This window comes from Lissotriton helveticus, chromosome 4_1 (genome assembly GCF_964261635.1).
Source record: "Lissotriton helveticus chromosome 4_1, aLisHel1.1, whole genome shotgun sequence".
Lineage (NCBI taxonomy): Eukaryota > Metazoa > Chordata > Amphibia > Caudata > Salamandridae > Lissotriton > Lissotriton helveticus.
The window spans coordinates 1,539,599,084-1,539,625,064 of record NC_136063.1 but is presented as its reverse complement, the minus strand read 5'-3'; the positions used below and the strand labels follow the sequence as shown (position 1 = coordinate 1,539,625,064).

General features: G+C 48.8%; 1 protein-coding gene across 2 annotated transcripts in view; it reads right to left on the bottom strand.

Moving 5' to 3' along the window:
- The window catches only part of SLC6A20 (solute carrier family 6 member 20), a 436,355-nt gene that overhangs the window by 390,978 nt on the left and 19,396 nt on the right, over positions 1-25,981 (bottom strand). Inside the window, exon 1 of one of the 2 annotated variants that reach the window (XM_078688164.1) lies at positions 7,458-7,591. The exons of the other annotated variant lie outside the window; for it this stretch is intronic. Coding sequence (XP_078544290.1) covers positions 7,458-7,497 — 40 coding nt within the window. The 5' untranslated portion in view covers positions 7,498-7,591. Of the gene's footprint in view, positions 1-7,457; positions 7,592-25,981 lie in introns of those variants that run through there. 2 annotated transcript variants of the gene reach the window in all.

Here is a 25,981-nt window from a genome sequence, read left to right as displayed (position 1 = left end):
GGTCAAAGAATTCTCACTTTTTCCCATTCACTTTTACTATCATCACTAAGGGAGCTAATAGACCATATTTGATGCCTCTCTGTTTGAGAAAAAAATGGATAGAAATGAATATTCTTTAGTGTGCACTAGAGTTGTAGGAAACATCAGCAGCAAAAATTAATGTGGAGTCCCTATGTGTGTAAGGACCATGATGTATTGTGTCTTGATGACGGAGGAGGCACTTTTATAATCAGCTTCAGAGAGGTGCTTGTTGAGCTTTTCTTTGGTCACCATCTGTGGGCCCTCGGAAATTCAAGAAGTTGAGATAAGTCAATTTCCATTAGTATAGGAATGAACGTTGTCAGGAAATCTAGTACTTCATCAGCCTCTTCCATTTCAGGAAGTCCATATGAGTGGACATTATTTCTTCTACAGTGGTATTCCATTTCGGGAAACTTCCTTTGTTACTGTCATACATTTATCTCCATTCCATTCAGTAACTTAGTCTACCCTCTTTTCAAGGGCCGTGAGACACTTCTCTGTGACACTAATTTGGGTCTTAAAGAGAGACAGTTCAGTGTAGATAGAATTGAATCCTCCAAAGGTTTGCGTTGAGGAAGATCCTACAGTGGTGATGGAGGCTTATACGTTTTTCAGTTTGTTAGAGCCCCCAAAATATCGTTACTATATTAGAATGTGAAGATACGGAGTAGCTCCTCTTCTACCCTCCCCCGTTAGTGCTTCTGAGAAGGACACCCGATCATTGTCTGCCAGTTTTGAGGAGTCCGAGGAGCGGGAGCAGGACCAGGACTCGAAGTCCTAGGCTCCTTTGCGCCATCCACGTCAGCAGCCAGCGCCTGGAAGCGCTCAAAAACACAGGAGGGCTCCTGCAGCGCAGGACACGCGAAGCCTGAAGGTGGCCAGGCTGGCCCCCCCTCTAACAACAGGCCAGCCATTCTCCATCCTGGATCTACCTACATCCAGGTACAGCAGTGTGTTTCCTTTTGCCTGTTTGCTTTGAGACTCGTAACTCCTAGTTCCAGCAGTGGCGCATATTCCTGATTCCATCATGAGTAAATGGAAGGGGGTTAAGGGAACTTTGGACGCCTTTATCAGAAGGGCGGAAACATTACTTTGTCATGAGATTGAATTAACCGAGAGGCGACTTTCCCTAGATCCCTTATCTCTGCAGAGATGTTCCTCACTAGGTACTCTCACTTCGGATGGTGTTTTCCAAACCTGCTTGCCTTCTACTGTTCATGTGGTGCCACCGGTTTCCCCATATCCTGCTGATGATTTGAAAGCCCTACCTGTGGATATTACCAGTGGGTCTAGTATAGCCTATAGGACTCTGACTTTTAAACGCCCTACAGAGGGCACAAAGGCTAAGGTACATGTGAACCACAAGAAGGGCGTGGGTTCCCACAAATCAAAATAACAAATAGGGCCTTGGTGTGACCACGCGTTGGCGACCTGCCCCATCGGCACACAGACTGTGGATGTTTCCCTTTTATCATCGTATACTAACTGTGAAGATAAAAATGCTACCATTGCTGCTGGTGTGACTGCCCTGGACGCTGCTCTTGAACGGACCAAAGTACTGATAGAAAACTTTGCCCTATTGCGTGGATGCCTGGAGCACCTGGACAGTGTACTGACTAACTTGTTTTGCCACAATGAGACTCCTCATATTTCTGCAGAGCCTATGGTCCTGAGGAAGGGCATTGGACCTGATAATCCCCCAACAACCACAAGCTAGATCTAGCTCCCCTAGAGAAATTGTTGGCCAAGACTTCTGTTATTGAGGATTTATTGAGTAAAGCACAGGGTGCAGGTACTGCTAATTCTCTGCATAATAGCCCACGGTGTGTATTGACTGATGGTAAGGTAGCCCATCCCTCTCAGTCCGACACCCTACAGGTTGCACCCGGGGAGTGTGCCAGTTGTAAGAGTACCTCTAATTTAAAGCATAACAAAGTACCAGCCCATGTTAAGCCCAGAGGCTCCTCACCATCGCATTCCCCTCGTGTAATTTCAATGGTTAAGGATGGTGGGGAGGACATGTGCTTGAACCTGCCACCAGAGGCCACTCCCTACACAATAATGTTGATGGATGTACTGCAACTTACCTCACAGACAACCAAAACTTGGAAGTCCCTATGAAATAAAGCTCTCTGCTGGCTCGAGTCCAAAACCGGCCCAACAGAGGCCTTATTCAGGGAGATTAAAATGTCAAGAAGAGTGGGATGGGTGGGTAAAAGGGATAAAACACTTCCCCGAGAACGTATTGTCCTTACGTTCAGAGCTCCAAGCTTAACACATGAGATTCTGAGCAGCCAAGACTCTGATTACGTGACTAAATGTACTGCCCCTGGCCTATTTCTATCCCTCAACTAAACATACCTCCCACGTAACACAGCAGACAGGGGCGGCCTTAGGCATGGGCAAGCTGTGCCCCTGCACAGGGCCACCAAACCCCACGGGCCACCACGCCAATATATATCCTTAATATAAAAATCTTCTGAGGACGGATACAGATTTGCGTGGTGGTCCCTGGCAGGGATTTGGCGGCCTCAGGCTCTGTTCCACTTCCAAACACCCTGACCCCCCTCCCCCCTCTTCACTGGCCTCCGCGCTCCGCCCCGCCCGGACCCCCTCTTCCGGTGCCCCCTACCTACGCTCCCTGCCCAGGGTCACCATGAGCCTAGAGCCGCCCCTGCAGAAGAGATTCATTTAACCGATAAACCACTCCCAATTCAATGCACCCCTGCAAAATAGATTTGATATCCCTTCCCCTTTGGAAGAAAGAGATTGACTTGTTAATGGAAGTGGCCATGCGGTCCAAAATTGAGTTTCCGCAAATAATCCATTTGGTCCTATTTCACTATTGTCGGACCATCAGGTCCATGGCCGTAATGATCAAATAATACGTCTCTCACGTGGTGACTACGGCAATTGTAGTATGGGGTCTTCGATGTCCAGCAAGCTGGTGATGTGGTGAGAGATACTATTGCAGATTGCAATATTGAGAACAGAGAACACCAACAAATCCCAAATACCCCTCACATTTATTTACCTAACAGCCACGGTCATCATCCTAATGTTTCTTTTGTTGACCTTCCCCACAATAACTGTGCAACCCATCGCGCACTTTGGACCAATCAAATGGAAATTCTTTTTTGGAACGTGGCGGGCCTTAATACTAAATGGTCTAACCCTGCCTGGCTCTAATTTATCCATATTTTCGATATTATATGTATCCAAGAAATCTGGTCAGATGTAATGCAAAATATTAACAGTTACAACATTTTCTTTACACCGGCAGTTCCCTCTAGTCATGGGAGGAAAAAGGGTGGCTTATGTACTTATATTCCGTACAGGCTGAATGCATGCAAGGTAGACTTTGAGGAGTCCAAACCCCATTACCAGGTGCTAAAATTGCACATTGATAACTCTCATTGCAAAGCGTTATTACATTTTTATAACAATATATCTGTTTTGAACACTGAACAAACTCTGAAGCACCTACAGAAAGATCTGCATAAAATCCAAAAGAACACCAATAATGATCTTTGTATAATCTGGGGAGGGGATTTTAACTCTGGACCATGTTCATACGCTGAAGGAGACATCTGTGGTATAGCATCTGATGATGATAAAAATTTTCCCATTTCATGCACTCCGCTTTTGGAGATCACTTAAATCTGCTTAAATACACTATGGATTTGGGCTTTGCAAATGATCTTTGCTTACCACCCATTCCGTTTAGCAGCACCTTTAACAGCCGTGGCTTGTCTTCAGTTAGTGAGTCTGATATCCTTAGCTCTTTTAGAAATATATCTCTGTCCATACAAAATAAACTATTATTGAAAAGCAAAATACAGGTAGACAGCAAGAAAGGCTGGTTTGATTCCAAATGCTCTAAAGCACATGCAGCCCTGATAACCGCCTTACATAAGCCTAGGAGAGATTCGGGAGCTAAGAAACAGGCTAGAGCAGCGTGCAAGCTATCTCTTAAAGAGCGCAAAACTGCTATTAGAACAGAACTATGGCAATACTTTAGGCAAGCTCCATACTTGAAAGATATGAAAGGCTTCTGGAAGGCGGTGAACACACCTCTTCTGGTTACCAGAAAACTACCTAGTATTGAAATAACAATAGGGGAGGATCAATGGGTAACTCATTTTTCTAGCCTCAAAATGATGAGGCCCTGAGAATAAACCCCTCAAGTTATCTCCCAATCGATATTGATTTTAATGTTAATGAGTTGACTTTAGCTATTAATGCGAGTATGGGAGGCAAAGCCCCAGGACCAGATTGTATCCCTGTGGATTTGTTTAAATCTTGCCCCTCGTTGTGGGGCCCACTTTTAACCATGGTTCTGAGGGCTTGTTGTATTCATGGATTTACAGCGACCTGGACGGAGTCCATACTTGTCCCCATTTTTAAGAAAGGTAATTGCAATGACCCGGCCTGTTACAGAGCTACATCACTCTTGGATTCCCTTGTAAAGGTGGGCGGGCATGTTGTTTTAAATAGATTGCAGCTCTGGGCTGAGGACAAGGGCATAATCTCAGAGCTACAGTATGGATTCTGCCAAGGCATGGGCACAGTGGAACAGAGCCTAAATCTAAACCTCATGTTGGGAAAATATCTACAGGCCAAAAGTGGTTATTTGTATTTGTGTTTTGTTGATTTGAGTTCAGCTTTTGATTGTGTCAACCATCAAAAGTTATGGAGCATATTAGAGACCATGGAGGTGGATCCGTCACTTATACATATTCTGAAACAGTCATATCTAGATGCCCGGGCCCGGGTTCGTTACGGGAGAAGTGGCAAACTCAGTTGCAATTTCCCTGTTAAGAAGGGGGTGCGGCAGGGGTGTGTGTTAGCCCCCCTTCTGTTCACTCTTTATATTAACAGCTTGAGAGCAACACTGTCAAGTGAATGTCAGGGCTTACCATGTATTGGCAAATGGCCAATTGGAGCACTGTTATATGCTGATGATGTCATTCTTTTGGCCCGTACTACTCTTGGCTTGCAGAAAATAGTGTCTAGCTTTGCTACCTATATGTCAAATCTAGACCTTAATGTAAATATTATCAAAACATTTACCATGAAATGCAGTAGGCCCAATGTCAAATGTTGAGATATTTATATAAACAATAGGAAACTCGATTTTACCAACCATTTCTTTTATTTGGGTATTGTATTTGAAAGAAGGGATCTATGTGTCAAAGCCATTGACTCCAGAAAACTGTTATTTTGCAAAGCCATAGGAGCACTGACAAACTTTGCCAGAAAGTTAGGAAAGCGTCCAACTGCTGATTTATTGACAATCTATAAAGCAAAATGTATTCCTATTACCATGTATGGAGTGGGTAGTTGGGCTTTGCAAATGTTGAGCTATTACAGCAAGGAGAGAATAGGTTCCTAAGATACCTCCTAGCAGTACCAAATAGCACAGCTACGTTTATCTGCCATTCTGAATTGAGTCTGTTATACTTGTCTGACCTGATTAAAATGCAGCCAATCCTATTATGGCACAAGGTTTGGATCGGTACATCTTCCGGTCTAAATCGGGACGAGATTAATGACTGTCTGACTCTGCACGGGGTATATCAAATTCCTTGGATTACATATGTTAAAAAATTTGCAAATGATCTAGGATATCCAGAGTACGTTGCCAGTCCTGATAATCTGAATCATGTCATTAGGAAGGAATTAAAGTTGTTATGCATCGACCATCTGGAGACTATTAGATTGTCTACTAATATTATGAAACCATCTGTAAGAGCAAATCAATTGATCATGACTGAATCAGGGACGCAAGCATACCTGATAAATACATTAGGAACTTACGATAGGCTGGTATTAACCCGCCTACGCCTTGGCAATTTTCATATCAGGGTCACTTTTCCAAATATGAACGATTGATCTCATTCCCTATGCCCATGTCCTTGCGATGACATTTCTGCACAGTCCACAAATCATGTTATGTTTTTTCTCAAGTTCTATACTTTAGTTAGGAAAAGATGGCTGTTGGACCCGTCTGCTTCTGAGAGTCCCCTCACCACTATAATTTCTTTTGTTCCCCTGTACCTCCCAAAATTTGTCGCTTTTCATTTGTCTACCAGGACCTTTTTGTGTGTTGTTTCATGGGGCTAGGTGTTCCTTGACACCCAGTTGCTCACAAGGTTTCTGGCACCTATGTACAAGGCGCCTGGAGAAACCTGTGGCCATTAAAACTGAGGTTGGCAACCTGTGTGTGTTTAACCTTAAAATGGTGGACACATATTTTCCTCATGAGAGTGACTCCCATTGGAGCCTCCTTGAACCCTGACCTTCTGAGGTTTTGGCGCCCTTTGTTGTTGGCGCGCTTTCCTGACAGGAATTTGTTGTAACTTATGTTTCCCTGCTGCTCAGCTTGTATGTAGGATGTGTGGAATGTTAGATGATTGGAATGTTGGTGTGCTGTGAATGTCAGTTGAGTAAGGGCTGAGCAGCAGGACAGCTGCTCCTGATGGGGTTATCTCTATAACTTATAACTTAACATCTTATCTAATAAAGTAACTTAAGAACCTACAGTTCCAGCTTCCTTCTGATTACTTCAATTTGCGACATCTGGAGATCACTGTCAAAAAGAAACTACGCGTGCAAATTTTAAAAGTAACTATAAGGAAAAGAAGTATTTGACTGGAACAAAGAAAAGGAGAAAAGAAGTCAAAACTTGATTTGTTGAAGAACCCGTGCATGAAAAAATTCAAAGAATATTGAAGTCAAAACAGAAACGAGACCGGATGAAAAATGAATCCAGTAAACTATTGTGAATCAGAAAACAAAGCATACTCGAGGTAAATGACTTTTTATTTAAAGTATGTCTAGTAAGTTATCTGGCAATCTAACCCCATCAGTGACCCGGACATCGGTCGCCCTGAAACCCTGGTTTACCAGACTCATGACAGTTATTGAGCCTCAGGGAAATGTGTATGTTGACTCTGCGTGACCTTACAGCGCAAATCAAACTGATTAATGCCAGATAAGTGTAATTCAAGAGAATAATTAAAACTGCGGTCTTGTTTAAAAGTTGACTGCTTGTTCGGGGGCATAAAATCGAGCCTCAGAGAAAAGTGAAAGGCATTTGTTAGCAATTTAACGATCTAGGAAAATAAGAGTTTCGTGCCTCAGACAAGTGTGGACTGTTAAACGAGAAAGAGTTACTGCCTCAACGGTATTTACATTTAAAGACGAGCTGCTTTATGTGAACTCAAACAAAAAAAAGCGACCACAGACAGCATTCGGATTTCTAAGTACCTGTGCCTGTCTTTTAGTCAATCTAAACAGTCTAACAGAAATGTGCTTCGACAGTCTAGTGTTCACATTAATGTTTTCCTATTTAGTGCAACTGAATGAGAACAAAATTTTAGCCAGCGCAACATACAGTTGGTTTGGTGCGTCGTTTGAAACCGGACACTTACCACGAGACTCTGTTGCATGGAAGAATGCTGCCATCGTCATCCTTCGTGAGTCAGAAGCCGCAACTCATAGTGACCCGTTAAGTTACGTGTTGACGTCTTCGCGCATCTCTCAATTACGTGATTGCAGCCATTACTCTTTCCACAGCAACAATGACGGTTGCCTAGCAATGTGAAAGAAACACGGAGAAGAGAGGCGGCATGATCTGTCTACTTTTCGTGAGTAAACACCGAAATAGTTGTTGGGAAGGAGAGGCAGTCCATGAGGCCTTTGTGCGTCTGCAGCAGTTTTGAAGGTAACGTTTGATTTTAGGAGCACGAGCCTGCATGGGTTGAGACAGTCAGGACTCAAGAAAATAATTGTGGTAATTAGTGCTGCAGCGTATTAATCCAACACTACTCAGAGAAATCAATGTTGAACGGCCAGTTCCACAGATGAAAACTGTTTCGAGGAGCTATAGGACTCAAGTTACAAGAACTGCATAGGGGTCCAAGACACTACACTTGAAGTGACCATTTAAGGAAAGTGCCCTGTATCTGCGCATAAAGTGATTATTTAAAGGAAGATGTCCCAGAAACTGCACCAGAAATGACTGTGCCACTGCAACTGTACCTGAAGTGACTATAAAATGGAATGTGTCCCAGACATTGCACCGGAAAAGTCTTTTATGTGTTAATGTTGTGTATAGATTGCTATATAGTCTTAATTTTGAGTTTGGTGAGTTTGGGCGTAGGTTTTTAATTTACCAAGAGCTGTTCCACACTTGAGGTATGTGGGTGGGTTGGCGTCAAGGTTGTTAGGCCACTCATTAGCTCATGTTTGTGGGGACTATGTAATATATGGTCACCCCTTGGTTGTGTAGTTAGGGTGTTGGTACTAACGTAACAAGAGTTGTTCCACAACTAATGTTGTGTGTGGGTTGTCTAGATATTAGGCGACTCATTAGCTCATGTTTGTGGGAGCCATGCAGTATATGGCCACCCCTTGGTTTTGTGGCTACGTGGTATGTGGTCACTTGGTTAATTGAGGGCTATGCTATATATAGTCACTCATTGGTTATTTTGTTTTGGGTGTCGGTGATTGTCTCACCAAAGAGTTGTTACACAACTTACGTTGTGTGTGAGTGTGTCAAGTTGTTAGGCCACTCACTAGCTCATGTTTGTGGGGACTATGTAGTATATGGTCACCCCTTAGTTGTGAAGTTAGGGTGTTGGTACTAACATAACAAGAGTTGTTCCACAACTAGTGTTGTGTGTGGGTTGTCTAGATGTTAGGCGGCTCATTAGCTCAAATTTGTGAGAGCTATGCGGTATACAGCCACCCCTTGGTTGTGTGGCTATGTGGTATGTGGTCACTTGGTTATTTGGGGACTACGCAGTATATAGTCACTCATTGGTTATTTAGTTTTGGTGTCAGTGATTGTTTCACCAAAGAGTTGTTACACAACTTACGTTGTGTGTGAGTATGTTTAGATGTTAGGCAACTCATTAACTCATATATATGGGGGCTATGCAGTATATAGTCACCCTTTGGTAATGTTTATTCCCAATGGTTCTTGCGTGTGAGTTGGCGTCACGTTGTTGAACCACTCATTAACACAAGTTGTTTGCCGCATATGTCCAGTTTGGGTTTGTTGTGTGCACATGGTTTCCCGACTACGTTGTACTTGTTATGTGCATGCTAAGGTATGCTTGAGAGTGTGAGTGGTTTCCCGTAGTATGGATGAGTTGTTGCGTTAAGTTTGTTCCTTTGTGTCTTACTTGTTATACTGGTCTGGCCAACTTGTATAATTAGTGGCATAAGGATGTAGGATGAAGATAGTTGTTCAATTCAGGAAGGAATACGGATTGTGTTTGAATTATTTTGTTTGTGTTGTCCATTTGTACTTTAGTACATTGTTTTAATATCTTTGACTATGTGTACTAGAGTGCATCTTATCGACAACCATTTTATTGCTTTATGCAATTGAACCCATAACAAAGGGAGATATGTTGTAACTTATGTTTCCCTGCTGCTCAGCTTGTATGTACGATGTGTGGAATGTTAGATGATTGGAATGTTGGTGTGCTGTGAATGTCAGTTGAGTAAGGGCTGAGCAGCAGGACAGCTGCTCCTGATGGGGTTATCTCTATAACTTATAACTTAACATCTTATCTAATAAAGTAACTTAAGAACCTACAGTTCCAGCTTCCTTCTGATTACTTCAGAATTCTTAAGATTTCTTCAGGTACACAAAATGGCCGCTCCAGAGCCCCAGTACGGTGGCTGTGAGTGGCCATAAGACACCTCAGAATGTGTCAACCCATTGACACAGCCAGGGAAGGTTCTAGAACCTTCTGGCTGGTGCCAGTACCTCAGGGTTCTGGCTATATAAAGCCCAGACCCTGGCGGCCATTTTATTGAAGAGAGAGGGGAGTTGATTAGACTACTACACCTAGATGCTGATAGCTGCTGAAGAGGTGTGACCCCTATTCCTGACTTGACACCAGAGAAGACACCTGCCCTGCTTACCCTTGAGGTGGCTGAGAGAACAGGCAGTAGTGTGGCAAGGGTTAATATTGTGGATACTGACTGATGTTCCAGTCAGGCGTAATTTTGAACCCTTGCGCCTACAGCGCCTGCCCAGCTAGCACCTCTGTGCCCCAGAAGACTGTGGCCGAGTTTGTGTGCCTCCCCGCCCCCCCCCCCCCCGGTGGCGTCAGACTGAGGAAGAAGTCGGGTCGCGAGGTGTGTGCCCGATCGCCGTGACCGTGACCTCATCCTGTGCCCCCTCCACGTGTAGCACCAAGCGCGGGGAACTCGGACGTCTCCGAGCCCCACCGGCGTTGTGCGCTTCCTGGTTGGTGCCCAAAGTGAGAAGGTGAGGTGGTGCGCCGGGGCGGGGAGAGGCCGGCCTTTACTGGGCGGGATCTGCATCCCTGCCCTTTCCGAGACCCGGGAAACTGTTGCCGTAGGCGGGACCAGCCCCCGCGTGAGGAAGTGGGAGGGAGGTCCCGGGAGCCCGTGAATTCCCTGATGCTGGCGTAGGAGAATACTGTGCCCGACTGAATCGCTAATCGATCCAGCCGTTGTGAGGAAATCTGATTCCCCTGTTGGTGCGCCGCGGTAAAGTGGAACTGTGCCCGACATTGAGTTAAGTGAGCGCTGAAGGCAAGAATCCCTGTGTGCGGCCGTTCGTCCGTCCAGCGACGTCGAACTGAGCCGCCTAGGAGCCCGCAGTAGCACTGCAGGCTCGAGTCAACCCCCACCGGCAGCGGACATCCTTCCCCGGTGGCCGCGTAGGGCCGAATGAAGGACTTACTGGGTTTCCTTGTTTTTCCAGTCATACGCGCATAGTTCCCGAGTGAACTAAAAGGAGTCCCCGCCCACCGTGTGACCGCAGGCAGTCCTCAGAACTCCACAAGTACTGTAAACAACCATTTACTAAAAGTGTGTTACTTACCAGAGTCAACTGCATGACTTTCTCTAATTGGTGGCAGCGTTATTAAAATGGAAATGTGGCTTTGAAGACTAAATGAACTAGAAAGTAATGCGCTATGTACAAGTGGTATTTAATTCATGTAATGGTGACAGTTGAGCCTGCTATTTAATCTATTTATTGAACAGAGCTAATCTCAATATTTATGCAATACCAGTATTCCTGAATTCCTATGTATCGTATTTATTCCCTGTATTTATTCTTAACCTGAATCCCGGAGTTTTGTGAAAAGTGAAATGTAACTGTGCTTTCCAATTGATCCCTATTCACAAGCAGAGAACTTTTACATAAATGAATCGTATTTTTCTACAGCAGTGGTGTGGTGTCCTTCTATTTAGTGTGACTGTGCAGGGGGTTATTATTGGGTCAGAGCCGGCTTAGCACTACAGCCTTCACTGCCTTGACACTTGAGCCAAGCTACCCCCCTTTGTGCTGGGCTTGCCCATCGCAGGTCCAACATAAAATTGGTGCTCAGCGGGTGGGATTGCGAGCCGTGCTTGTTCTGTACCCCATAATAATTCAGTGTGCGTCACAGGTACACACCCGGAGTTTTCTCCCAGCGGCCCTCTGATTTAACATTTTGTTTTTTTCAAATTCTCTTCTGGAGGTGGGTGGAGGTGACCCTCAGAGTCTCATATCCTTATAACCTACTTCGCGGTGGTTGTCCACACTTTTCACTGACAAGATGGAATTCGAAATGTCAGAGCTGGAGACCTATACTGTGGCACAGCTCAAGGATTTCTGTCAGGAAAGGGGAGTGTTCGTTAGGCGAGGGGCCAAAAGAGAGGAGCTCCGTACTAGTCTGCGAGCCTGGGTGGAAGCACATCCGGAGGGAACGGTAGAGGAGGAGGAGTCAGACAGAGGTACTGTCATTGAGGTAACTGCAGAATGTCCCCTGGGGGTGGGTGAGATGTCAATCAGCCCCAAGGTAGCCTCACGGGAGGGCAGCAGTGTATCCTCAAGAGGGTTGTCAGAGACCGAGTTAGTCGACAGGAGAGAGGAGAGACAGTTCAGATGGGAGTTGGCCAAGCTGGAGATGGAGGATAGGAGAGAGAGAGAAGGGAGGAGGATGGAACATGAGCTCAAGCTACGAGAGCTGGACCTCCAGGCCCGTAACATCACTCCGGGGGGTGTCGAGTCAAAGGAATTTGTCAGGGAGCCCAGGCCTCATTTACCCAAGGATGTGGTCGTCAGTTATACCGCTGGAGACGACATAGCCAAGTGGCTGACAGCCTATGAGGTCTCCTTAAGAGCCCATGGGATCCATGAGAAGCATTGGGGTGGTGGATTGTACCGCTACATGCCTCCAACAGGTAGGGATGCCCTATTATCCCTAGACCGGGAGGAGCAGGTAGATTACCCCGCCATGAAGGTGGCGCTCATCAGAAAGTTTGGGTTGACCCCAGAGAAATACCGGAAGAGGTTTAGGGGCAGCCACAAACTGAGCTCACAGAATTGGGTTGACTTCCTGGATTATGCCAAGAAAGCCCTAGATGGGTGGGTCCAAGGTAGTGAGGTGGAAGACTATCGAGGGTTGTACGACCTAATACTCAAGGAACATCTACTCGAGAAATGTCTTTCCGAGCTGAGGCAACACCTGGTAGACAGCAAACGTACTTGCCCCCGTAAGCTTGCTGAGGAGGCGGACATTTGGACAAGTACCCGAGTGTCCACCAGGGGGACGGGAGGAGATTCTCAGAAGTCAGGACAGGGCGCTCCCCAGAAGAAAGAGGGGGAGATAATAAGAAAAAGGAGTTCTCCAAAGGCCCCCAAAATAACTTTAAGGGGAAAAGTTCCTTCTCCAACTTTAAGGCTAACCCACAAAAGCACCCTAATCCTGGCCAGAGTCAGCAGCCAAGGGTTGTCCATTGCTTTGAGTGCGGTGGTGTTGGACATTATAAGGGAGACGTGAAATGCCCAAAGAGACCACCCCCTCCCACTGGAGGAAAGGCCCCGGGAGTTGCTAGTGTAGTGCTCGGGGAGGAGATGCCCTTAGTTAAGGGGAGGGAGTGGGCGGGAGTCACCTTAGTGTCCCTGGGTGATCGGGAGATGGTTCCAAAGATCCAGGTGCCCTCAAATACTACCAAGTATGGGCAGTGGGCCACCATCAATGGCCATAGAGGGGAAGCTCTGAGAGATACAGGAGCCAGCATGACTATGGTAAGGAGTCATCTGGTATCCTCAGAGCAGGTAATTCCAGGCGTACTTCATCCAGCCGCGATGGCTGACGGCAGAATGGGCCACTATCCTGTGGCCGAGGTTCCCTTTGAGTGGGGAGGGGTTGCAGGTTCACTTCGAGTTGCCGTAAGCCCCACCGTGCCAGTTGATTGTCTGCTGGGCAATGATATGGTTCAGAAAAGGGGGTGGTGATGAACAGAGTGTCTGAATTAAGCAGACCACTCTTACCCAGTCCAAAGATCAGGGCTTGATCCATCACCGTTATTTATCTCACTGCCCCATCCCAGCTCAGAACCTGGCTATATGCAAATTAGTCTGTCCCTGGCCCAGTGCATCGTGGGAACAGGGCAGACCAAACTACCAAGCCAATTCTTCACCAGAAAGGAGACAAACTACCGGGGACCGGTTTCTGGCATTTCAGCCTCTTCGGCCCGGCTTGCTTGAATCCTGATGGAGCAGTGAGAAAGGGACTCATGTCTGAGTATACCCTGCCACACCTATAGTGGCCAAAAACGATTCAGAAAGGGGGTGGTGATGAACAGAGTGTCTGAATTAAGCAGACCACTCTTACCCAGTCCAAAGATCAGGGCTTGATCCATCACCGTTATTTATCTCACTGCCCCATCCCAGCTCAGAACCTGGCTATATGCAAATTAGTCTGTCCCTGGCCCAGTGCATCATGGGAACAGGGCAGACCAAACTACCAAGCCAATTCTTCACCAGAAAGGAGACAAGCTACCGGGGACCGGTTTCTGGCATTTCAGCCTCTTCGGCCCGGCTTGCTTGAATCCTGATGGAGCAGTGAGAAAGGGACTCATGTCTGAGTATACCCTGCCACACCTATAGTGGCCAAAAACGATTCAGAAAAGGGGGTGGTGATGAACAGAGTGTCTGAATTAAGCAGACCACTCTTACCCAGTCCAAAGATCAGGGCTTGATCCATCACCGTTATTTATCTCACTGCCCCATCCCAGCTCAGAACCTGGCTATATGCAAATTAGTCTGTCCCTGGCCGCCCAGTGCATCATGGGAACAGGGCAGACCAAACTACCAAGCCAATTCTTCACCAGAAAGGAGACAAGCTACCGGGGACCGGTTTCTGGCATTTCAGCCTCTTCGGCCCGGCTTGCTTGAATCCTGATGGAGCAGTGAGAAAGGGACTCATGTCTGAGTATACCCTGCCACACCTATAGTGGCCAAAAACGATTCAGAAAAGGGGGTGGTGATGAACAGAGTGTCTGAATTAAGCAGACCACTCTTACCCAGTCCAAAGATCAGGGCTTGATCCATCACCGTTATTTATCTCACTGCCCCATCCCAGCTCAGAACCTGGCTATATGCAAATTAGTCTGTCCCTGGCCCAGTGCATCATGGGAACAGGGCAGACCAAACTACCAAGCCAATTCTTCACCAGAAAGGAGACAAGCTACCGGGGACCGGTTTCTGGCATTTCAGCCTCTTCGGCCCGGCTTGCTTGAATCCTGATGGAGCAGTGAGAAAGGGACTCATGTCTGAGTATACCCTGCCACACCTATAGTGGCCAAAAACGATTCAGAAAAGGGGGTGGTGATGAACAGAGTGTCTGAATTAAGCAGACCACTCTTACCCAGTCCAAAGATCAGGGCTTGATCCATCACCGTTATTTATCTCACTGCCCCATCCCAGCTCAGAGCCTGGCTATATGCAAATTAGTCTGTCCCTGGCCCAGTGCATCATGGGAACAGGGCAGACCAAACTACCAAGCCAATTCTTCACCAGAAAGGAGACAAGCTACCGGGGACCGGTTTCTGGCATTTCAGCCTCTTCGGCCCGGCTTGCTTGAATCCTGATGGAGCAGTGAGAAAGGGACTCATGTCTGAGTATACCCTGCCACACCTATAGTGGCCAAAAACGATTCAGAAAAGGGGGTGGTGATGAACAGAGTGTCTGAATTAAGCAGACCACTCTTACCCAGTCCAAAGATCAGGGCTTGATCCATCACCGTTATTTATCTCACTGCCCCATCCCAGCTCAGAACCTGGCTATATGCAAATTAGTCTGTCCCTGGCCCAGTGCATCATGGGAACAGGGCAGACCAAACTACCAAGCCAATTCTTCACCAGAAAGGAGACAAGCTACCGGGGACCGGTTTCTGGCATTTCAGCCTCTTCGGCCCGGCTTGCTTGAATCCTGATGGAGCAGTGAGAAAGGGACTCATGTCTGAGTATACCCTGCCACACCTATAGTGGCCAAAAACGATTCAGAAAAGGGGGTGGTGATGAACAGAGTGTCTGAATTAAGCAGACCACTCTTACCCAGTCCAAAGATCAGGGCTTGATCCATCACCGTTATTTATCTCACTGCCCCATCCCAGCTCAGAACCTGGCTATATGCAAATTAGTCTGTCCCTGGCCCAGTGCATCATGGGAACAGGGCAGACCAAACTACCAAGCCAATTCTTCACCAGAAAGGAGACAAGCTACCGGGGACCGGTTTCTGGCATTTCAGCCTCTTCGGCCCGGCTTGCTTGAATCCTGATGGAGCAGTGAGAAAGGGACTCATGTCTGAGTATACCCTGCCACACCTATAGTGGCCAAAAACGATTCAGAAAAGGGGGTGGTGATGAACAGAGTGTCTGAATTAAGCAGACCACTCTTACCCAGTCCAAAGATCAGGGCTTGATCCATCACCGTTATTTATCTCACTGCCCCATCCCAGCTCAGAACCTGGCTATATGCAAATTAGTCTGTCCCTGGCCCAGTGCATCATGGGAACAGGGCAGACCAAACTACCAAGCCAATTCTTCACCAGAAAGGAGACAAGCTACCGGGGACCGGTTTCTGGCATTTCAGCCTCTTCGGCCCGGCTTGCTTGAATCCTGATGGAGCAGTGAGAAAGGGACTCATGTCTGAGTATACCCTGCCACACCTATAGTGGCCAAAAACGATTCAGAAAAGGGGGTGGTGATGAACAGAGTGTCTGAATTAAGCAGACCACTCTTACCCAGTCCAAAGATCAGGGCTTGATCCATCACCGTTATTTATCTCACTGCCCCATCCCAGCTCAGAACCTGGCTATATGCAAATTAGTCTGTCCCTGGCCCAGTGCATCATGGGAACAGGGCAGACCAAACTACCAAGCCAATTCTTCACCAGAAAGGAGACAAGCTACCGGGGACCGGTTTCTGGCATTTCAGCCTCTTCGGCCCGGCTTGCTTGAATCCTGATGGAGCAGTGAGAAAGGGACTCATGTCTGAGTATACCCTGCCACACCTATAGTGGCCAAAAACGATTCAGAAAAGGGGGTGGTGATGAACAGAGTGTCTGAATTAAGCAGACCACTCTTACCCAGTCCAAAGATCAGGGCTTGATCCATCACCGTTATTTATCTCACTGCCCCATCCCAGCTCAGAACCTGGCTATATGCAAATTAGTCTGTCCCTGGCCCAGTGCATCATGGGAACAGGGCAGACCAAACTACCAAGCCAATTCTTCACCAGAAAGGAGACAAGCTACCGGGGACCGGTTTCTGGCATTTCAGCCTCTTCGGCCCGGCTTGCTTGAATCCTGATGGAGCAGTGAGAAAGGGACTCATGTCTGAGTATACCCTGCCACACCTATAGTGGCCAAAAACGATTCAGAAAAGGGGGTGGTGATGAACAGAGTGTCTGAATTAAGCAGACCACTCTTACCCAGTCCAAAGATCAGGGCTTGATCCATCACCGTTATTTATCTCACTGCCCCATCCCAGCTCAGAACCTGGCTTTATGCAAATTAGTCTGTCCCTGGCCCAGTGCATCATGGGAACAGGGCAGACCAAACTACCAAGCCAATTCTTCACCAGAAAGGAGACAAGCTACCGGGGACCGGTTTCTGGCATTTCAGCCTCTTCAGCCCGGCTTGCTTGAATCCTGATGGAGCAGTGAGAAAGGGACTCATGTCTGAGTATACCCTGCCACACCTATAGTGGCCAAAAACGATTCAGAAAAGGGGGTGGTGATGAACAGAGTGTCTGAATTAAGCAGACCACTCTTACCCAGTCCAAAGATCAGGGCTTGATCCATCACCGTTATTTATCTCACTGCCCCATCCCAGCTCAGAACCTGGCTATATGCAAATTAGTCTGTCCCTGGCCCAGTGCATCATGGGAACAGGGCAGACCAAACTACCAAGCCAATTCTTCACCAGAAAGGAGACAAGCTACCGGGGACCGGTTTCTGGCATTTCAGCCTCTTCGGCCCGGCTTGCTTGAATCCTGATGGAGCAGTGAGAAAGGGACTCATGTCTGAGTATACCCTGCCACACCTATAGTGGCCAAAAACGATTCAGAAAAGGGGGTGGTGATGAACAGAGTGTCTGAATTAAGCAGACCACTCTTACCCAGTCCAAAGATCAGGGCTTGATCCATCACCGTTATTTATCTCACTGCCCCATCCCAGCTCAGAACCTGGCTATATGCAAATTAGTCTGTCCCTGGCCCAGTGCATCATGGGAACAGGGCAGACCAAACTACCAAGCCAATTCTTCACCAGAAAGGAGACAAGCTACCGGGGACCGGTTTCTGGCATTTCAGCCTCTTCGGCCCGGCTTGCTTGAATCCTGATGGAGCAGTGAGAAAGGGACTCATGTCTGAGCAATGATATGGAGCACAATGCTTGGAAGGAGGCGGAATACCGGACTCATTCTGAGATGCTGGGTACACCTGATTGGGCCTGTGTGAGTACCAGGTCTGCGGCTGCTCGGGAGGAGAAGTCGCATGGGTTGGAGCCTGGAACAATGGCCCGCCCAGCTGCTGATGAGGGAGCATCTCGAGGACAGGAGGAGCCTGCCTGGATGTCCGTGCCCCGTGAGACGGATAGGCCACCTGTGGAGGTGGACCCGGAGTCCGCGGAGGAGGACATGGTTCTGATGGAGGACCTACCTATCCCCGCTGAGTGGCGAGTAGAGGGAGGACCGTCCAGGGAGGAACTAAGCAAGGGACAGAGGGAATGTCCCACCCTCGAGGGTCTAAGGCAACAGGCTGAAGCCCAGGCAGCAGGTAACGAGTCTGGGAACTATCGTGTTTACTGGGAGGAAGGTCTCCTCTACAGTGAACCCAGGGCGCCAGTGCACGGACTGTCACGGGCCCTGGTAGTCCCACAGTGTTACCGAGCCTTCCTATTAGAGTTGGCTCATGAGATTCCCTTGGCAGGACACTTGGGTCAGGACAAGACCTTTGCCCGGCTTGTCCCCCACTTTTATTGGCCTCGAATGAGGGTGGCGTCCGACACATACTGTCGGTCGTGCGTGTCATGCCAAGCCAGTGGGAAAACAGGGATGAAGCTGAAGGCTCCCCTGGAACCACTTCCCGTCGTTGGCACCCCCTTTGAAAGGGTGGGCATCGACATTGCTGGGCCCCTAGATCCACCGACATCATCCGGTCACAGGTTTATCCTGGTACTGGTGGATCACGCCACAAGGTATCCAGAGGCAGTTCATCTGAGAACCATTACTGCACCGGTAGTGGCGAAGGCCCTGATGGGGATCTTTACCCGAGTGGGATTCCCCAAAGAAGTTGTGTCTGACAGGGGGACCAACTTCATGTCAGCGTATATGCGGGCAATGTGGAAGGAGTGTGGAGTGACCTACCGGTTCACCACTCCTTATCACCCACAGGCCAATGGCCTCGTGGAGAGGTTCAACCAAACCTTAAAGGGTATGATCAGAAGTCTACCCGAAAGCCTGCGGAGGAAATGGGACGTCCTCCTACCCTGTTTGCTCTTTTCCTACAGGGAAGTGCCACAGAAGGGAGTGGGCTTCAGCCCCTTCGAGCTTTTGTACGGGCACCCTGTACGTGGACCTCTCAGCCTGGTGAGAGACTCCTGGGAAAAGACTCCCCGGAAAGTTCCCCAGGATGTGGTGAGCTAAATGCTGGCCTTCCGGAGCCAAATGGCTAAGTTGTGGAAGCAAGCTTCTGACAACTTGGAAGCCAGTCAAGCAGCCATGAAAGCGTGGTATGACCACAATGCTCACCCAGTGGAGTTGGAGCCTGGACAGAAGGTGTGGGTGATGGAGCCGGGGGAGCTGAGTGCTCTCCAGGACCGTTGGACAGGCCCCTATGAGGTATTGGAGAAGATGGGCAAGTCTACCTATCTGGTGGACGTAAGGACCCCTCGGCATCCACATTGGGTGTTACATGCCAATCGCCTCAAGCCCCACTATGAGAGGCCCGAAGTCATGCTGATGATGGTGACTGACGGATCGGAGGAAGAGGACACTGAGCCTCTCCCCGACCTCTTTGCGTCTCAAGAAAAGGATGGGTCAGTGGAGGGAGTAAAACTCTCACCATCCCTGACTCCTGAGCAGCAGGGGGAATGTCACCAGGTCCTGGGGACATTCGCTCCGCTGTTATCCCTTGTCCCGGGTAAGACCCATCTGTGTACCCACGACGTGGACACCGGAGCCAGCACACTTGTGAAGTCAAAGTCTTTTCGGCTGTCTGACAAGGTGAAGGCCAGTATCCGAAGCGAGGTAGCTAAGATGCTGGAGCTAGGAGTCATTGAACCTTCAAGCAGCCCTTGGTCCAGCCCGGTGGTTTTGGTACCCAAAGCTGCCCCACCTGGCACCACACCAGAATTACGATTCTGTGTGGATTACCGAGGACTCAATTCGATAACGAAAACCGATGCTCATCCGATCCCTCGGGCGGATAAATTGATTGACCGGTTGGGAGCTGCCCAATATCTCAGTACCATTGACCTCACTGCAGGGTACTGGCAGATTCCCATGACTGATGGAGCCAAGGAAAGGTCAGCCTTCTCCACACCTGATGGACACTTCCAGTTCTGCGTTATGCCTTTCGGGCTCAAGAACGCTCCTGCCACTTTCCAGCGGCTGGTGAACACGATCCTCACCGGGATGGAGTCATTCTCTGCTGCTTACTTGGATGACATAGCTGTCTTCAGTAGCAGTTGGGAAGATCACTTGCAGCACTTGCAAGCCGTTCTCCAGGCCCTGGAACGGGCTGGCTTGACGATCAAGGCCAGCAAATGTCAGATTGGACAGGGGTCGGTAGTGTACTTAGGTCACTTGGTGGGCCGGGGAACGGTGCAGCCCCTTCAGGCGAAGATTGAGGCAATCATGGCCTGGAAACCCCCCAAGACCCAGACTGAGGTCCGAGCCTTCCTGGGCCTCACAGGTTACTACAGACGGTTCGTGAAGGGGTATGGCACTATCGTGGCACCCCTTACAGAACTCACGGCCAAAAAGCAACCCAGGAGAGTCATCTGGACGGAGGCTTGCCAGCGAGCCTTCGACACTCTGAAACAAGCATTGTGTAAAGCTCCAGTCCTGAAGGCTCCAGATTTTTCGAAAGAGTTCATTGTCCAGACAGATGCATCAGATATTGGCATTGGGGCGGTGCTATCGCAACTCAATGAAGAGGGTCTGGATCAACCCGTGGTCTTTCTGTCACGGAGACTGCTTCCCCGGGAACAGAGGTGGAGTACCATTGAGCGGGAAGCCTTTGTGGTGGTCTGGGCACTGAAGAAGCTGCGACCATACCTGTTTGGTTCGCACTTCCTTGTTCAGACGGACCACCGACCCCTTCACTGGCTCATGCAGATGAAGGGGGAAAACCCCAAACTGTTGAGGTGGTCTATCTCCCTACAGGGAATGGACTTTCGGGTGGAACATCGGCCCGGAGTTGACCACGCCAATGCAGACGGTCTCTCCAGGTATTTCCGCCTTAGTGTTGAGAACTCCCAAGGGGTTGGGTAGCTCTCCCCACTTTCAGCTGGGGGGGACGCGTGTTGGACCCGTCTGCTTCTGAGAGTCCCCTCACCACTATAATTTCTTTTGTTCCCCCGTACCTCCCAAAATTTGTCGCTTTTCATTTGTCTACCAGGACCTTTTTGTGTGTTGTTTCATGGGGCTAGGTGTTCCTTGACACCCAGTTGCTCACAAGGTTTCTGGCACCTATGTACAAGGCGCCTGGAGAAACCTGTGGCCATTAAAACTGAGGTTGGCAACCTGTGTGTATTTAACCTTAAAATGGTGGACACATATTTTCCTCATGAGAATGACTCCCATTAGAGCCTCCTTGAACCCTGACCTTCTGAGGTTTTGGCGCCCTTTGTGGTTGGCGCGCTTTCCTGACAGGAATTCTTAAGATTTCTTCAGGTACACAAAATGGCCGCTCCAGAGCCTCAGTACGGTGGCTGTGAGTGACCATAAGACACCTCAGAATGTGTCAACCCATTGACACAGCCAGGGAAGGTTCTAGAACCTTCTGGCTGGTGCCAGTACCTCAGGGCTCTGGCTATATCAAGCCCAGACCCTGGAGGCCATTTTATTGAAGAGAGAGGGGAGTTGATTAGACTACTACACCTAGATGCTGATAGCTGCTGAAGAGGTGTGACCCCTATTCCTGACTTGACGCCAGAGAAGACACCTGCCCTGCTTACCCTTGAGGTGGCTGAGAGAACAGGCAGTAGTGTGGCAAGGGTTAATATTGTGGATACTGACTGGCGTTCCAGTCAGGCGTAATTTTGAACCCTTGCGCCTACAGCGCCTGCCCAGCTAGCACCTCTGTGCCCCAGAAGACAGTGGCCGAGTTTGTGTGCCTCCCCGCCCCCCCCGGTGGCATCAGACTGAGGAAGAAGTCTTGTCGCGAGGCGTGTGCCTGATCGCCGTGACCGTGACCTCATCCTGTGCCCCCTTCACGTGTAGCGCCAAGCGCGGGGAACTCGGACGTCTCCGAGCCCCACCGGCGTTGCGCGCTTCCTGGTTGGTGCCCAAAGTGAGAAGGTGAGGTGGTGCGCCGGGGCGGGGAGAGGCCGGCCTTTACTGGGCGGGATCGGCGTCCCTGCCCTTTCCGAGACCCGGGAAACTGTTGCCGTGGGCGGCACAAGCCCCCGTGTGAGGAAGTTGGAGGCAGGTCCCGGGAGCCCGTGAATTCCCTGATGCTGGCGTAGGAGAATACTGTGCCCGACTGAATCGCTAATCGATCCAGCCGTTGTGAGGAAATCTGATTCCCCTGTTGGTGCGCCGCGTTAAAGTGGAACTGTGTCAGACATTGAGTTAAGTGAGCGCTGAAGGCAAGAATCCCTGTGTGCGGCCGTTCGTCCGTCCAGCGAATTCGAACTGAGCCGCCTAGGAGCCCGCAGTAGCACTGCAGGCTCGAGTCAACCCCCACCGGCAGCGGACATCCTTCCCCGGTGGCCGCGTAGGGCCGAATGAAGGACTTACTGGGTTTCCTTGTTTTTCCAGTCATACGCGCATAGTTCCCGAGTGAACTAAATGGAGTCCCCGCCCACCGTGTGACCGCAGGCAGTCCTCAGAACTCCACAAGTACTGTAAACAACCATTTAATAAAAGTGAGTTACTTACCAGAGTCAACTGCATGACTTTCTCTAATTGGTGGCAGCGTTATTAAAATGGAAATGTGGCTTTGAAGACTAAATGAACTAGAAAGTAATGCGCTATGTACAAGTGGTATTTAATTCATGTAATGGCGACAGTTGAGCCTGCTATTTAATCTATTTATTGAACAGAGCTAATCTCAATATTTATGCAATACCAGTATTCCTGAATTCCTATGTATCGTATTTATTCCCTGTATTTATTCTTAACCTGAATCCCAGAGTTTTGTGAAAAGTGAAATGTAACTGTGCTTTCCAATTGATCCCTATTCACAAGCAGAGAACTTTTACATAAATGAATCGTATTTTTCTACAGCAGTCGTGTGGTGTCCTTCTTTTTAGTGTGACTGTGCAGGGGGTTATTATTGGGTCAGAGCCGGCTTAGCACTACAGCCTTCACTGCCTTGACACTTGAGCCAAGCTACCCCCCTTTGTGCTGGGCTTGCCCATCGCAGGTCCAACAATGGCTTTTGCCCATTTTAAAAGAGTTTGGCCTGAGACAATGTCGTCCTGCTTTTATAAAGTTACAACTTTTAAATGATGACATTTTAACTGATCACATAGCTAAATACTTGAAAGGGGTGGTCAGTTATAGGGAGACAATGGATGGCCCCTCTTTCCCTTAAACTGCTTGTGACTTTTATTTTTATATAAATTGTCTTAATGTATTTTTCCTTGTAATGTACTGTGCTTTTATGGTTTAATATTTCTTAAATCGTATAAAGCATATTCTGATTCAGAGAAGGACACCTGTGTGGATGTTTTGTGCGTTGACATGGAGTCGATCAAGGGTCATATGACATCAGTGCAGAGGGTCAGCTAAATCCTTTCTGGAAGTGTGAGAAGTTGGCCTGGTAGGGGATGTTTCCAATTCTGGAACCACCTACTACCTGACCAAACAATCCCTTATGGTGTCTGGTTGTAAGTCAACCTTATTAGACAAGCTATCCTAGGGGTAGCATGGACTAAGCAGCCTAAAGGCTTAACTTAAGAGGTCGTGTTAAGCGAGCTGTTTTACCACATACAATCCTGTAATACCAAATGAAAGGACACCACACAAGTATATATTATAAAAATATATGTGTTTATTACTAAAAACAATCCCCAGTATTCTTTATGAATAAAGGGGCACAAGCGTTAAATCAAAAGCACTGGTTAAACATACAAGTTGCACAATTATGGATGAGGGCGGGTGGCCACTCAAACCATATACTAAACAAGTGGTATAAGAGAGACCACTCGAACAGTGGTTAGGCCTAGGGCCTAGGGAATCGCTGGGAGCAGTCAGGACAAGCAATGCTGAAGTCGGGAATGGCCCTCGGGATTCGGGAGATGTGCGGAAAGCGCACGCATGCACCAATGTTAACCAATGGTGCGTAAAAGTCATAGAGTTAAAGTTTAAGGACACTTCCGCTGAACCTAGAGGAACAAAACTTAACACACAGACCCTAGAGGTGTGCACCAGTGTGGGAACACCGGCGGAGCAAAGTTACCTCACCCACAGGAAGTGGGTGCACAGGGTCGAAGTGGCGTCGGGTTTTGACACGCAGGCTCTTGGTGCTTGGAGCTGAAAGGGCTGCAGGCAGGGTGAAGACGAAGTGTCCGGTGGAGTCCAAGGGTGGACTCAAGTTGTAGAATACCTGAAAGCAGAGGGGACAGAGTCTGGGTCACTCAGCAGTGACCAGGGTGGAACCAGGACGGAACCAGGCAATGTCGGGCGCAATCAGGTGGTCGTCGAGGAGCTTCTCTCCGCTGTCACGTGGGCTCTGGGGCATCTGCGACGTCCAGGAGCAGGTCACAATCTGTCCCACGCAGGCTCTCACCGTCGGTGCAGTCGGCTTTAAGTTTGGAGCAAACAAGCCTTGGTAAGAGCAATCCACGCGGGATCGGAAGATTGCTTCTCACTCGGACCAGGAAGGTCAGAGTCGGGGCTCCTTTTCAGGGGAGCTGGTGTGGATCTGGAGCAACCAGATTCACGAGTCTTCTTAGGTAGTTCGTCGGCACAGGGACCACTAGCCAGCTGGCAAGTGACCGGGCCAACGCGTTGAGCCAAATAGTGCCAAAGGGCCCCACGCAGCACTCGTCGAGTGTGGAGGGCTGAACTTCGGCTCAGGAGCAGCTCAGGGTGGGGGCTTCTCAAACCCCGGTGCACAGCTTCGAGGGTCACTCGTGGGCTGCACGGTCAGCGTCTCATGGTCAATTCAAGATGGCGTGCCCCACGCTTCCGGTCGCCTCCACGGGTCTCAGCTCTGCAGGGACTGTGGATCGGGCTGTTGGAAGGCAGGCAAGCTTGATCTCGTCGATCTCAGTCGCTCGAGTTCCGGCGGGAACTGCAACTAAGTAGACGTCGAGGGCTGGATGGTGCCTGCTGCTGCAGGGTGGTCACTCCTTGACCACAAGGGAGATTCTTCGGGCTTCCACGATGAGATGGAGGGCGAAGGGTCCAGAATTGCGTTTCAAATGTTTCTTCCAGGAAATCTGATGTGCATTGGCACTGCTCCCACTCTTATTCCAATCTGGGGGGCGTGATTACCTGCTAGGTCCCCTCCTATGGGTGGGACCCAGGAAGTGGGTGGATACACCCCCTTCCTTTGATCCAGGCCGCCCTGGCACGAGGGCTGGAGTGCCCCAGAACCGGTTTGGCCGGATTATGCAAGGGGCAGCCTTGTGCGCCCCAGGCAGTGTCTGGTTTCTTTCAAACCTCCCTGCTACAATACACTATCTCCTGTCTGGAGGGTGGTGACACCCTCCTGTGACAGGAAACCCTTTGTCCAGGCCCCATCTGCTGAGTTTCGGTCAACTGCAGGGGTCCAGACATTTGTCTGTGGCAGAGGCATCAATTTTGTGGATCTTGAGGTCTTTGGAGAAATTAACCGCATTTAGTAAAGGAACATGTCTTACCCCTCTAGAGGGGTGGAATGCCATCCCCGTCGCCAGAACTGGCGAGGGGATGGTATTCCAAATCGTATGACACCTTACACGACATGTTTTGATAAAGCCAAACCAAAGTTGCTATATAACCGCGAGGATTATAAGGCACTTAAGAGTATATGGTATGGCATTATCCTGAAACAGCTTAGGGAGTTGTTCCCGACAGCTGCAGACAGGCTCAGCTCATGCTAGAGCTCCATCTCACATGAAACCACGCACTCTGCCTCCAGGATTGATGAGGCCTTCCATAGGAGTGGCTCACAGGTTAATATGTGTCCAGATATAGGTTTAGATATAGGTATACTATACCTAAGCAAGGGGTGATTACACCACCTTACCCCAGCTGAGTGATCAGCCAGTTGTGTCAATTTAAGAACCAGCCAGGGGTGGCAAAAGATATGCTGCAGCCCCTGGTAGGCCTTGGTGGCCCCTATGCCCTGGGCACCTATAGTGCATTATACAGGGGCTGACAAGGAGTCCATTTCCAATTGTGGTATGTACCTAGGGTATATGGAATCCATTTTACAGAGAGAGCAGATGGCCTGGGGCCCTGATTAGCA